The sequence below is a fragment of the Lytechinus variegatus genome, chromosome 4 (genome assembly GCF_018143015.1).
Source record: "Lytechinus variegatus isolate NC3 chromosome 4, Lvar_3.0, whole genome shotgun sequence".
In the NCBI taxonomy this organism is placed as follows: Eukaryota; Metazoa; Echinodermata; class Echinoidea; order Temnopleuroida; family Toxopneustidae; genus Lytechinus; species Lytechinus variegatus.
The window spans coordinates 52,740,615-52,754,974 of NC_054743.1; the positions used below are offsets into that span (position 1 = coordinate 52,740,615).

Below are 14,360 nucleotides of genomic sequence, written 5' to 3' on the forward strand. Positions count from 1 at the left end.
ATCACTACGTTGAGATTTTTCATCTATTACTCAGTCAAATTTTATGGTATAATTCAGAATTGTATACATAAGATCGGGAATCCATTCATATTGCTTTACATTTCCTCTTTTCAGGCCAGCAGCACCTTCAGTTTTGAAAAATGGTGTGGAAGATGGCAAAAACATAATTTTTATCTAAAACAAAATCTTAAGCAAATTCGAGAAGAATGAATGCTGCACTTATTGAAAACCAATATCATTTTCACCAACATTTGCAAAGAAAATAATTTGTGTTGAATGGTATATGATTACAGCATGTGCTTGGTATATGTAAACCCTTTCTCTTCTTTGATTGAAGGTATCCTGCGGTGGTTGTCATACATTAGTCAGAGCAAGAAGAAGAGCTCCGCCCGATGACCCAGCCTCGGACTCAGAACCAGAGGAGGCGGAGCCTAAGTTCAAGGATCCAGTGATGGGAGCTAACCTCATGAAACTGGCGAATAATATTGATCTAAATGGATCACTAGGGGGTAGTGCTAGGATACGAAGGAGACAAAGAGAGGTAATCAGACCAAAAAAAATCAGAAATAAAACAAGTTGATTTAATTTGTTTGATTTCCATATTTGTTTTTAAGTTCATACATTTTCAGTTCTTCAATATTTGAAATTTACAAGAGCAAAATTTCAAGAGATGATTTTTTTTTAAAGGCCCCCATAAAGTTTCCTCTCATTTAATTTATTTTCATATTTTCATGTAACATTTGTTTCACATAAAAGAAAGCAACAAAATTGTACATGACATTAAAAAAAATCAGACAAATTAAAAAAAAGTAACATGGTACAAGTAATAAGATTAAGCATATAATTTAAAGAAATATGATGGGATCTCCATAAAAGCAAGCTTGTAGAATTGGAGACCCTGGTGAAATACAAGCAAAAAATGTTGTAATATGCATATTTTGACGAAAGAAGTAAAATAATGGGGATGTTGCTCAGCTGCTACTTAAACAGAAAAGAAGGTTAAAACTAGAGAAAATAAGAATGTGAATCGTGGGGGATCTTGATACTAGTAATGAAAAAAATCAGTTCCTTGAGTTGTGTTTTTTAAAGAAAACAAGGAAGTGTTGGGAGAGTATTCCAGTATTTTGTTCTTGTGAATATTGTTTCTCTTGTGTATAAAATTGTTTGAATTTGAAGAAGGGTTACCTGGGTTGAGTGCAGCAAATTGTGGATAAATTTCTTGCTGAAGAAAGTTGTGTCATAAGGCCCCACATAAGGTGTAGTTGGTTGAAATGGGCTTGAGCCGTTTGATGGGAAAGATATAGTGTATCAGAGTACCCATACATGTATTATTGTATTGGCTATTTGGAATTCACATTATTTGTTTATTGATATTGAATGGTAATGAAGTTGAATTGATTTTCTTTCTCCCGTTAGCCATCTCCCCTTCCACCGCTTAGTAGAACCCTACCTCCTCTGGCATCATCAACCCCCAAGTCTTCAGGACTGAACTCACGCACTCTACCTCCCACCACACTCAAGCCCCTTAACAACCACACCATACCAAAGATGAAACTACGTGATGATGGTGAGTTCAAGAATTAGTTTGTGATTGTTCAGGGTTCTGTTGCACAAACATTAGGAAGTTTTCACACCACATCACAGAACACTTTCAAGAACATAGAAAATATATTGTCAAATTGCATTCATGACAATGAGCAACTGAGAAGTTTCTCACAATTGAGATTTATTACTAGATATCATGAATTTGTTTGCCGTTAAAAGTTATGATATGGAGGATATGAAGATATATTTTACAGGGTAAATTTTTCATAAAAAAACATCTGCATGTTTTTTTTTTTTTTTTGAGAGAGAGAGAGAAAACATGTTCCAAAGCATGGAATGGACTGGAAACTCCTCAGATTTGCTATGCATAGTTTTAAAAGAAAAAGAGAATTAAAAAAAATCATCGCAGTGTTCATTTAGCACCGAGTTGGACACCGAGTAGTATAATGATAATTTTTAAAATTTCCTTTGAAAGTAAATCTTTATGCAAAGGAAATCTTAGGTATAAGCTACTTGACTTATAATGTACATAAATGTATCAAGCATAGGTCAACCGAATTGCCATAATTTGACTTTTCAGACCAAATGTGAATAATACGATGCTACACGGATACAGCATCCATGCAACAATGTGCTAAATAACTTAACAAAAAATTAAGCTTAATGACCCCAAAGTCTCAGTAAAATGTATGGTCTTAATACAAATGTAAAGCCTACAAACAATATACTGTAAAAGTGGAAATTTTCACAGTGTGGAAATTTTCACGTATTTCGCGGCAAGATCGGCGAGCACGAATTTATGAGCATCTATTTTAATGCAAGTTTTGAACCGCGGTTCAATTGCATGTATCGTTTTGGCAAAAAGATTGCATAATTTGATCGAAAGAGGGCGGCATTTACGCAAGCAAGCTTGAGCTCAAATTTCATGCGCATAGCGAGAATTTGTTCCAAAGCAACGCGATAATTTTTAACAGTCAGAGATTGGTATTTAAATTATGATTTTGGTTGAAATATAAATTGCTTTTGCTGTTTAATTGGTGAGTGTTTAGTTTTTGAGAAGAGGTTGGGTCAATCGCCCATCCTAATTAAAAGGAGTGAAAGGGCAGCAATATTACCAATGAGTTATGTATTATTTTGATAAGATGATGAGACTGATGGACCAAGAGGTGGAGGAGATGAACCAGATTCAGCAAAGCCAATAAAACAAAGTGATGATGACAGTGCAATGGAAGATGATCAACAAAGTGAAAATGAAGAAAGGGAAATGTCTAAGGATCAAGATCCATTTGCAACTGTAAGTCCTTGTTTCTTTTATAGATTTTTACTTTTTAAACTTTGTTTTCCAAACATTTCAGGAGCTCTTACAGGGTAGAAGATTATTTGCACATAGTTTTTTTGCACTATATTTTATCATTGGCTTTACTTTATAAATGACTGGAATATGTTTGGCTGACTGTTCTCACTGAAATCCAGGAATTGAAGTAAACTATGGCTTCTTTTGTGTCATATAGTAATTTTGGTCTCTTTTAACAATTTCAAAGATTCTGGTTTCCATCTGCAGAATGTACACAATCAAATTTATTGTCTCACTCACCAGAGGTGAAGGCTAAGGGATCAAAATGTTGTCCGTCCATCTCAAAAGTTGTGACAAACCTTGCCACTGTGTCTCATTTTTCAACCAAACTAGGGTTGTAGATGCACGTAGAGGACCTGCATATTATGGTGCAGTCGGAGGTCACATGGTAAAGTCAATGGTCATTTCAGGTCAATTGTTATACTTGCAAGATTGTTATGACACATAAATGTCCACATGTTGCTGCACTCCAGATACATTCATGTTTACGGTGCCTTCAGATGTCTCTTGGTAAGGTCAATCAATGGTCAGGAGCATTTCATGAAAAACCCTTCTCATATTATTCCCTCCCAGTTATTTCATTTTCAATGGGCTTTTGATAGAATTCTGTTGTGTGCCATCAAAGATATTTCTAGTTATTTTCACACGTGGGCGAGATGCAACATTGCTGAAAATGCCTTGTCTATTTTATTCATTTCTAACCTTTTATCTTTCTCCATTCAATCTAATCATGCTGTAATTTTCTTTATTTTGAATATTGATTTACTTGTTTTATTTAATATTCTATATTTGACAACCACCTCTGAGTTCCTGCATGATCATCTTCTCTTTAGTCCAGACTGGAGATATTTATATCTCAATAAATAGAGTAAAATTCACAAAGCAAAATGCTGAAAATTTGATCAAAATTGGATAACAAATAATGAAGTTATTAAATTTTAAATATTTGCATTATACCGGTGAAACAGTTATAGGCATGTCTTTATAAATATTCATTAGGTGGGCTGATGATGTCATATCCCCACTTGTTCTTCTGTATTTCATGATATGAAATTAGGTTTATACAAAAAAAATTCTACCAAGAAATTTATTGCCGCAACTTATTTCACCATAATGGAGACACATCATTTACGCATGTATAAAAAATGAAACATTTATGATTTCATGTAATAACATATAAAGAAAAGGGAAAGTTGGATGTGAAATCATCAGCCCACCTAATGAGTATTCATGACGATGCGCATATAACTGTTTTCAGAAATATTGCTTAATTTTAAAATTCAATAACTTCGTTATTTGTTATCCGATTTTGATGAAATTTTCAGCATTTTGCTTTGTGAATTTTACTTCATTTATTTAGATGAATATTTCCAGCCAGACCATCCCTTTGAAGTCAAGGTTAATATTGAACTTGGATTGCTTGAATTTCTCTAATGTTCTGTACATGTATTTCACCAATAATGCCTAATATTTGTTCTCAAAGTGTTGTTCAGTTTTAGTGCCAAGTTGTGTCATATCATTTGTGATCAAGCCAAACTGCACATGTGCATGACCGTGTTATCTCTTCCTTTTAATGCAGTGGCGGTAACAAGATATTTTTGTGGGGGGGGATAACGTAAAGGCAAAGTAATATGTTTTCTCCAATGAATTATAGTGACATTACACATGTAGAGTAGAGTTTGACGGCTCAAATCGATATGTTTTATACTCTTCTTCCTTCCCTTTTCTCTCTCTTTTTTCTTGTCTCTTCTAATTTTTTTTTTACAAATTGAAATATTGCCCACACCTTCCTGTGGTGACACCCCTGTTTGAATGTGACAGACTATGTAATAGCATTCCTAATGATATGCTTCCACACTTTACCCTTTTCCAGACACATTTTTCTAAGAGTGGGACCAAGGAGGGAATGAAACCCTTAATCATGGCTCGCTCTAAGAAGCAGCCCCAAAAAGAAGTAAGCTAGCAATCTCTACATTTTATTTATTTTTTTATCTTTTATTTTGTGTCTGTGTGTGTGTATTGTCAACTGAAGCTTCATTTATACATAATGTATTGCCATCACCTCATGAAAATTTGTTGTGGGAATTTAATTTCAATGAATACTAGTACATTTAGATACCTAAAATCAATTTGAGAAAATAATAAATAATAATTTAATTGTCAATGAGAAAAATGTCTTGCAGGGAGATAAAGAAGAGAGATGGAGAGAGAAAGAGAGTGAAAGGGAGGACGGGGGGGGGGGGGGATGACTGGTGGGACAAGGGGTCAGCGAAAGAGATGTGAGTCTTTAAAAAAATAGGGGAAATGTCCATCTTTCATCTATCATTGAAATTGTATTTTATATCATTTTTGCTTGATAATCATAGTCATGGATTCTCTGCATGAAGTTATTTTCAAGTTTGCTTGTGAGATTTTCTATCATACTGACATTAATGCATAGATTAACATATTGAGTTATATATTGTACCTTAAATAATTCTCTTCAGTATGCATGAAATCTATATTTCAAAATCTATCTCTTTGTTTGACTTAAATTCTTCCACCATGTGTTGAATTGTGTCCAACAAATGTCAAAGTCCTTTCAAGTTCTTTTTAGATAAAAAGGAATATTTTGATCTTGGCTTGTTTACTCAATTTCTTTGAAAGATGTCAACCTTGTGTGAAAATCTTGCTGTCGGCCAATTGGCTTTACAAAATGCTTTATGCTACTATTAATTTTCTAATTTAAATTTCATATCAACAACTGATTTTATTGTCAAACTATTTTAGTGCTTACTCTGCTCTGTCTTTGATCAATTTTCTTTATCATGTTTTATTTTTGTTCGCTTAAAAATCATTCCTTATCTACAATCTGCCAGAAAATCAAATGAAGCATATTGTAATAAAGCACGGCTTCAATGAGAATAGGTTGTGTGATTTTCCATGTCATAAAACTCTGTGAATTATTAGCACTTATTCTCCTTTGTGTCTCCTCCATAAATTGAAGTCTAAAAAGTGGAGAAGAAAAAAGAGCGATATCCTCTTAAAACTTAGCATCAACTCTGGGAGCAATTTGTTCAATTCCTGTGCTAGATCTGATATATTTAGACAAGGGAGATACTATGTGGTAGATTCTAAAGGAAGCTTGGCTACATTTACTTTCGTTTACAGCCAGCAGATAAACCAAAGGCAATAGAAGTTACTCCGCTTGACAGAAGGAAAGAACCTGAGAAGGAAGAAGAAAGTGAGGAGGAAGATGAAGAAGAGGAGGAAGAAGAATCTGAGAGCGAAGAAGAAAGCAAACCCCAAAAAGGTAATGATTTTATTTTTATTTACTTAATTTTATTTTCTATTCTTTAAACAGGGTTCCAGGCCTATCAGTAGTAGAATAAAAAACAACCCCCAAAATAACCAAACAAGATAGAATTTTCAGTAAATATATCCCATAGTTTGCCTGTGAAACATAACTTATTGGTGTTTATTCTGAAGTATAAGCTAACTTAGGCCCTTGTCTTAGTCTGTGCTAAACTTATGGGTTGCCAAAAATGTTGATTTTTTTTTAGAATATAGTATGTGTCCTATCCTTATGCTTTTCTAGTGAAGAGAACTGCTTCTGTTACAGATATAAATGATTTTGGTGTCAAAAATGCTGACCATTTTTAACCTTGACTCACACATGTTTGTGTTACATTTGGCTTTCCATAGTTAAACCACAACTTAAGACCAGGGTTTAAATTAAACAAGACTTCAGAATCCAAACCAATGTGTTATACGAATCAATCTAACATCGGTTAGCATAGAAGAGATTGATTATAGAAAGTTTGCCTGTGAATTTCTAAGGCTGGTAAAAATCTCATGAATATCACATTATACTGGCTTATCTCAAAGTTTTGTGTTGCAGTGCTGCCTGCTAACGCAACCCTTCAAGAAAGCCCAAGTAACAAAGCACTCACATGTATGGTTTCTACCATTGTGCAGGTAAAATGACACTATCAATGATGGCATCTTCCAAATCAAACTCAAGTAAAACACAACCAAGAAGAACGGTAGAAGAAGATGAGAATGATGATGAGGAGGAAGAAGACGACAACTCAGAAGATGATAGTAGTAATCAGATGAAACCATCAATTCCAGTCAAAAGGGATGTTATGAAGAAGAAAGATGAATCATCAGAAGAGGAGGATTCAGAAGAAGAAGAGAAAGTAACACATGTAAAGGGTAAATTCTTTCATTATAGTTTTTATCCAGTGCATCCTACAAGAAACAAAACAGATTTAGCAATGACTTATCATAACATAATAGACAAATGACCTGTCATTGTAAAGCTTTGAGTCCCCTCTTTCATCTGGTACAACATAGAAGATTTCTCATTCATGTATAATATATATGCACATCCTGGTTGGTATGCAAATGAGGAGACTGATGATGTCATCCACTCACTATTTTTTTTGTATTATACGAAATATGAAATATTTCCTCATTGTCAAGTGAAACAACAATTAATTCCTCCTCAATATGTGGAATTAGTATTGTTTAATACTACATGGTGCAGCCAAGTTGGTCCTTGTCAAATATGTAAAAAAATGAAATATTGCATAATTCAAACAATAAGAAATAAAAGAAATAGTGAAGGACATCATTGACTGTCTCATTTGCATGTCACTGAATCATTTATGCATGTGTTCCATTTGTTAAATCACAGGGACAAAGAACTTAGAGACCAAAGCCAAGCCAGGAACGAGCAAGAAGAAGGAAGATGAAGATGATGATGAGGATGACGATGAGGACGATGATGAGAGCAAAGATAAGAAATCAGATCCATTAAAGACAACTGAAAATAAATCTGAAGAAGAGCCTGAACCCAAGGTTAGCTTTTCATGTTAAAATTGGTTGTTTGATTAGTTTGAACAAAACCAGCCAAAAGAATGAGAAAAATATAATTGTTATCAGATAGACTCACTGTAATATCGTTATTGCATTTAAACTGGATTTAATCAGTTATCGAATGATATCCTTTATTTATTTGAATTGGAAAAAGAGCGGAAAAGGAGCTGAAAATTCTGAATGTTTAAAAAAACACAAGCTTTGACTGTATAATGAAATTTGATGGGATAAAAAAAAATGGAATCTTAGGTCTTATTGTAGTGATTAGTGCCCTAAGGAAGAAAAATATGTAAACTATTTTCTCACCCTTGAATACAGAACATGTTCATTACCAAGTTGCCAATTGATATTAACATTGATTTAGGGATATTTTGATCAGTCTGAATTGATGCCATTCTAATCAATTAATTTATAGGAAATTTTGTTTGATCAGTGGGCATTGAAGCCATTCTAATCAACTCATTCTAACACTCCCTTATACTAATATTGAGTAAGATGTCTGCTTGTGAAAGATTATAACATTTTACTTCTTCAGGGTTCCCAGCCCATCAGGGAAAATTATTTTACTTTTTGAAGTCCGGGAAAAATCAGGGAATATGATTTTAAAAATACCTCAAATCAGGGAAAAGTGCCTCAAATGAGGTAAAAAACAGGGAATTTTGATCGGCCCAAATGTCGAAAGTATGGTAGTCAGTCATACTCTGATATTTTGTTGCATATCAAAACAACATCCATTGAATGACTGGTTATGGCAGTTTTTTAATGTAGCCTCTTTTATTGCAGTACAGTTTTTACACTGAAAATACATGTAATTCACTGCAGCAATTTAGAAAACATGCAAAACTGGCAATGGGTTCAAATAATTATCAGGGAATTTTGTTTTCTTGAAAATTTGGGAACCCTGCACTTGATGTGACTGACAAACATACTACATTTTTTGTTTGATTTAATTTGCCACCTTTATAAAAACTTTGTACGAAAACCCCCATATTTATGTTTCTACATGTACATGCTTGGACCACATGCACACTGATGTCATGCTCACTTTTGCTGAAAAAAATTGTGATAATCATATTACCACTTTAAATCTTGTAAGTTTAAAAGTGTTGCTAGTGTGAATGGTGCTTTGGTAGGATAGCATTGTATTAAGAGCTTGTTTTTAACTGAACAATGTATATATTTTTTTGCGTGAAAAGATTGTGAGAGTGATTTATAAGGGTGTGACTAGATTCCTCATTTCACAAAGGTTGTTTGAGATCCATAGTTTTAATTTAAACCTTGGCACTGAATCCAAACGTTTTACAGCCTTTCAATAGCCACCAAAGGCATAAACCGTTTTTGCTTTTTATCGATCATTTGACTTACTCTCCCAAACTTGCTAGAAATTTCTATTTCACATCTTTACATGCATTAAATGCCCATATTTCTTTGAAAGTATTTTTGATTAGTTGGAAAATAAATTCTTTACTCTGAAAGATTGATTTCAGTTGACCATTGTCTACACTCCGGACTTGAATACCATATTCTGACAAGAAGCCAGCAGATATATGTCATTATACTAGACTTAGATTATCTAAGAATAAAGTACAGAAACATTGATTATGAACTTTTTGGCTTTTGGGCTCCTTTTCTTCACTTGAAAAAAAAATCACGTGTGGAGACCTTATGCAAGTAAAAATTGCCTACAAATCTGATACAAGGAGCCATAGACTATGAATTAGTTAAAAATCAAGGATTCTTAGATTGTCCATCGGCATAAATGTATTCATAATTCAAAATTTTCTTGATACATGTAGTTTCCAACTATTAAAAAGAATCATACTACTTTCAAGAAAATATGGACAATTGATGGGTATTGGATGTAAAGATATGAAATCTGAAATTTCAGCTTGCAATTTTTATAAGGGATGATATATTTCCCCTCCAGTTAACCGTAGCCACCTGCTTTAAAAAAGCATTTACATGTATGTAAAAATAAACATACATGAATATGTCAATTTCATGCGTAAATGAACTAGTATTCATAAAGTGTCCTATAATAAATGCATGCTTTTGATTTGAACCATAATGAGCTAACAGTTAAATTAAGATTCCTTTTTTATGTTATCTCAAACCAAAACATCACCTGTGTGTGCATTCACTATTCAGTATCTTGCTCTTTGTGTAATGTATTAAATCAATTTAGAAGAAAAATTGTTTAAACTTATGATTTGAGCTTTGTGAAGTTTGGCTACTAGGTTGTCACACTACATTTGTTTTAGTACATCATTATTTTCTTTTAATCAATGTCACTTGAAAATGGGATGTCTTTTTTTTACTGATCTTATGCTCATAAATGTTTGGTGTGCCATACTTTCACCTTTGATATTCCTTTTTGTCTGTCTCTATTTCTCTCTTTTTCTTTTGTCATCATTTATCATTTTCCTTCCTCTCCTTACTCTCATTTTCTTCCTTTAGCTTATTTCACCCTCTTTCTGCTTTGCATTCATTAAATTATCTCTTCTTTCCTTTCAACTTCCCATGTATTATTCTTTCCTGCTTTACATCTGTCTTGTATTCAGTATTTTCTCTTTGATACTTCTTTCTTTTTTATTCTTCTTCTCCATTGTTGTGTTCTGCTCCTCCTCCTTCATGTTAGTCTTCCTCTTATTCTCTTCCCTTTTTGTCTCACCTGCGAAGCAGAGTGAGACTATAGGCGCCGCTTTTCCGACGGCGGCGGCGGCGTCAACATCAAATCTTAACCTGAGGTTAAGTTTTTGAAATGACATCATAACTTAGAAAGTATATGGACCTAGTTCATGAAACTTGGCCATAAGGTTAATCAAGTATTACTGAACATCCTATTAAAGTTTCATGTCACATGACCAAGGTCAAAGGTCATTTGGGGTCAATGAACTTAGACCATGTTGGAGGAATCAACATCGAAATCTTAACCTGAGGTTAAGTTTTTGAAATGTCATCATAACTTAGAAAATATATGGACCTAGTTCATGAAACTTGGACATAAGGTTAATCAAGTATCACTGAATATCCTGCATGAGTTTCACGTCACATGACCAAGGTCAAAGGTCATTTAGGGTCAATGAACTTTGGCCGAATTGGGGATATCTGTTGAATTCCCATCATAACTTTGAAAGTTTATGGATATGATTCATGAAACTTGGACATAATAGTAATCAAGCATCACTGAATATTTTGTGCAAGTTTCAGGTCTCATGATTAAGGTCAAAGGTCATTTAGGGTCAATGAACTTTGGCCGAATCGGGGGTATCTGTTGAATTACCATCATAACTTTGAAAATTTATTAGTCTAGTTCATTAAACTTGGACATATGAGTAATCAAATATCACTGAACATCCTGTGCGCGTTTCAGGTCACATGACCATGGTCAAAGGTCAATGAACTTTGGCCGAATTGGGTTTATCTGTTGAATTACCATCAAAACTTTGAAAGTTTATGGATTTGATTCATGAAACTTGTACATAAGAGTAATCAAGTATCACTGAACATCCTGTGCGAGTTTCAGGTCACATGATCAAGGTCAAAGGTCATGTGTGGTCAATGAACTTTGGCCATGTTGGGTTTTTTTGTTGAATAACCATCATATCTCTGTAAGTTTATTGGTCTCGTTCATAAAAAGTGGACATATGAGTAACCATGTATCACTGAACATCTTGTGCGAGTTAGAGTAGTATTCAAAGTCAGCACTGCTGCTATATTGAACCACGTGATGCAGGTGAGACGGCCAGAGGCATTCCACTTGTTATTCTTTTCTTTTCTATCTGTCTTTCCTCTTCTTGTTATTATTCTTATATTGCTTTTTCCTTTTTATTTTACAGCCTCTCCATTATTTTCTTTTATTCATTGCAATGTTATAATCCACTACCAACATAGCTTCCCAAAGTTAACAATGTAATTGTAGTTTTTCTTTCTTTCAATACTGATAGCTCTATATTTTATTTTGATATACGGAGTGATAAGATCTTTGTTAAACTCTCATAGTGTTCTTCTGTAATGATTTATTTGTTGTTTTGCTTCATTTGCTGCATTTGTCTCCCTTTCCCTTCTTTGCTTTTGACTGTTTATGCACATTTTGAAATTGTGATAACAAAAACCATTGATCTGTAAGTGTTATTTATGCTATTGAATATTAAGGATTATGTATTTCTTTCAAATTGTGCAAAAGATGGTTAATCCTATTTTGATGACTTCAAAAAAAGTGTGCTTGTTTAAAAAGAATATCATTTGTCTGATCAAGAAAGAAAATAAAGTTCTTTTTTTAATTAATTTTTGAAGAAATAGTTGACAGTTGTTAAGAAGGGACAGTACCATGTATTTTCAAGTTTAGACGTATTACAAAGTCAGTAATATATAATATGATCTCATATTACAAGGTCAGTAACAAATGATGATATGATCTTACATTACAAAGTCAGTAATATATGATAATATGTTCTCATATTACAAAGTCAGTAACATATGATGATATGATCTTATATTGCAAAGCCAGTAACATATGATGATATGATCTTATATTACAAAGTCAATAACATATGATAATATGATCTTATATTACAAAGTCAGTAACATATGATAACATGATCTTATATTACAAAGTCAGTAACATATGATGATATGATCTTATATTACAAAGTCAGTAACATATGATGATATGATCTTATATTACAAAGTCAGTAACATATGATGATATGATCTCATATTACAAAGTCAGTAACATATGATGATATGATCTTATATTACAAAGTCAGTAACATATGATGATATGATCTTATATTACAAAGTCAGTAACATATGATGATATGATCTTATATTACAAAGTCAGTAACATATGATGATATGATCTCATATTACAAAGTCAGTAACATATGATGATATGATCTTATATTACAAAGTCAGTAACATATGATGATATGATCTTATATTACAAAGTCAGTAACATGTGATAACATGATCTTATATTACAAAGTCAGTAACATGTGATGATGTGATCTTATATTACCAAGTCAGTAACATATGATGATATGATCTTATATTACAAAGTCAGTAACATATGATAACATGATCTTATATTACAAAGTCAGTAACATATGATGATATGATCTTATATTACAAAGTCAGTAACATATGATGATATGATCTCATATTACAAAGTCAGTAACATATGATGATATGATCTTATATTACAAAGTCAATAACATATGATAATATGATCTTATATTACAAAGTCAGTAACATATGATGATGTGATCTTATATTACAAAGTAAGTAACATATGATGATATGATCTTATATCATTTCCATCAGGCATGGCAGTTCTGGAAGAAGAAGAAAAAACCAGAGTCACCAAGTACATCAACCGCTTCCCCAACAGCATCAACAACATCAACATCATCCAACAAGAAACCTGGTGATCAGGGTGGATCAAAGGCTTGTATCATCTTATAAAAACAACAACATCACTGGCTGTCAGAATAAACATGGAGGTTTGATCAGCATCAATAGGTAAACCACTGACCTCACTGATGATATATTGGGACATCATTAAAGCTTTGGAGCCATCCACAACTGAAATCTAGATGATTTCCTTGGACATCATAATGGTCATACTGACTTCATAGATGGACACCATTTGGATGTACTGATTGGCATGATTTGAGCAGGGCAATTATTCTTTACTGTTGCCCTGCTCCTCAATAAAAAAACACTGAAAATTTCATCAAAATCGCATGTAGAATACAAAATTATGACATTTTAAAGTTTCGCTTATAAAAAAAAAACAGTTATATGCACAATTCAGTGGCATGCAAATGAGACAGTTGATGATATCCCTCACTCAATATTTTTTTTTTTGGGGGGGGGGTTAAATTATTATACAAACATTATTTCATAGTTACAGATTTGACATTAATGACTAACTGGACTAAACTGCAACATGTATAAACAATGGTAATTCCTCAAATTCAGGAGGAATAAATCTTTATTTCACAGGACAACAAGGAGAAAATTAGAATATTTCATATAGTAAAATACAAAAGAAATAATGAGTGGATGATGTCATCAGTCTCATTTGCATTCCGACAAAGGTGTGTATGTGTTTTGTGAAATTAAGCGAAACTGTACTATGTCGTAACTTTCTTATTTTACATGCAAGTTTGATGAAACTTAAAGTGTTATGCTAATTGGATTTTTCTCCTTTTATTCAAATCAACTATTGGTTGGGGTGGAATTGTCTTTTAATAAGGTAGAATGGTGCATATATATCACTAATATTAGTCCATGTTGAGTAATCCCGAATGTGAACCAAAATTTATGCTCTTGGGTGAAAAGCTGCACCGAGTGACCTACTTTTGTCAGCGACTGTGGAATCTGATCAGTGCCATCACATCACAGGATTAGCTCAGAAGAGATGCCTCACTGATTAGTGCCGTCACATCACAGGATTAGCTCAGAAGAGATGCCTCACTGATCAGTGCCGTCACATGACAGGATTAGCTCAGAAGAGATGCCTCACTGATCAGTGCCGTCACATGACAGGATTAGCTCAGAAGAGATGCCTCACTGATTAGTGCCGTCACAT

General features: G+C 33.3%; 1 protein-coding gene across 3 annotated transcripts in view; it reads left to right on the plus strand.

Moving 5' to 3' along the window:
* The window catches only part of LOC121414314 (X-linked retinitis pigmentosa GTPase regulator-like), a 30,624-nt gene extending 17,106 nt beyond the window's left edge, over positions 1–13,518 (plus strand). The window contains exons 9-16 of one of the 3 annotated variants that reach the window (XM_041607449.1): positions 338–541; positions 1,417–1,567; positions 2,688–2,839; positions 4,773–4,853; positions 6,050–6,191; positions 6,857–7,096; positions 7,581–7,744; positions 13,088–13,518. In XM_041607449.1, coding sequence (XP_041463383.1) covers positions 338–541; positions 1,417–1,567; positions 2,688–2,839; positions 4,773–4,853; positions 6,050–6,191; positions 6,857–7,096; positions 7,581–7,744; positions 13,088–13,228 — 1,275 coding nt within the window. In that variant the 3' untranslated portion in view covers positions 13,229–13,518. The remainder of the gene's footprint in view (positions 1–337; positions 542–1,416; positions 1,568–2,687; positions 2,840–4,772; positions 4,854–6,049; positions 6,192–6,856; positions 7,097–7,580; positions 7,745–13,087) is intronic. The other 2 variants (XM_041607450.1, XM_041607451.1) reach the window with 2 other exon arrangements.
* The last annotated feature ends 842 nt before the right edge of the window (positions 13,519–14,360 follow it).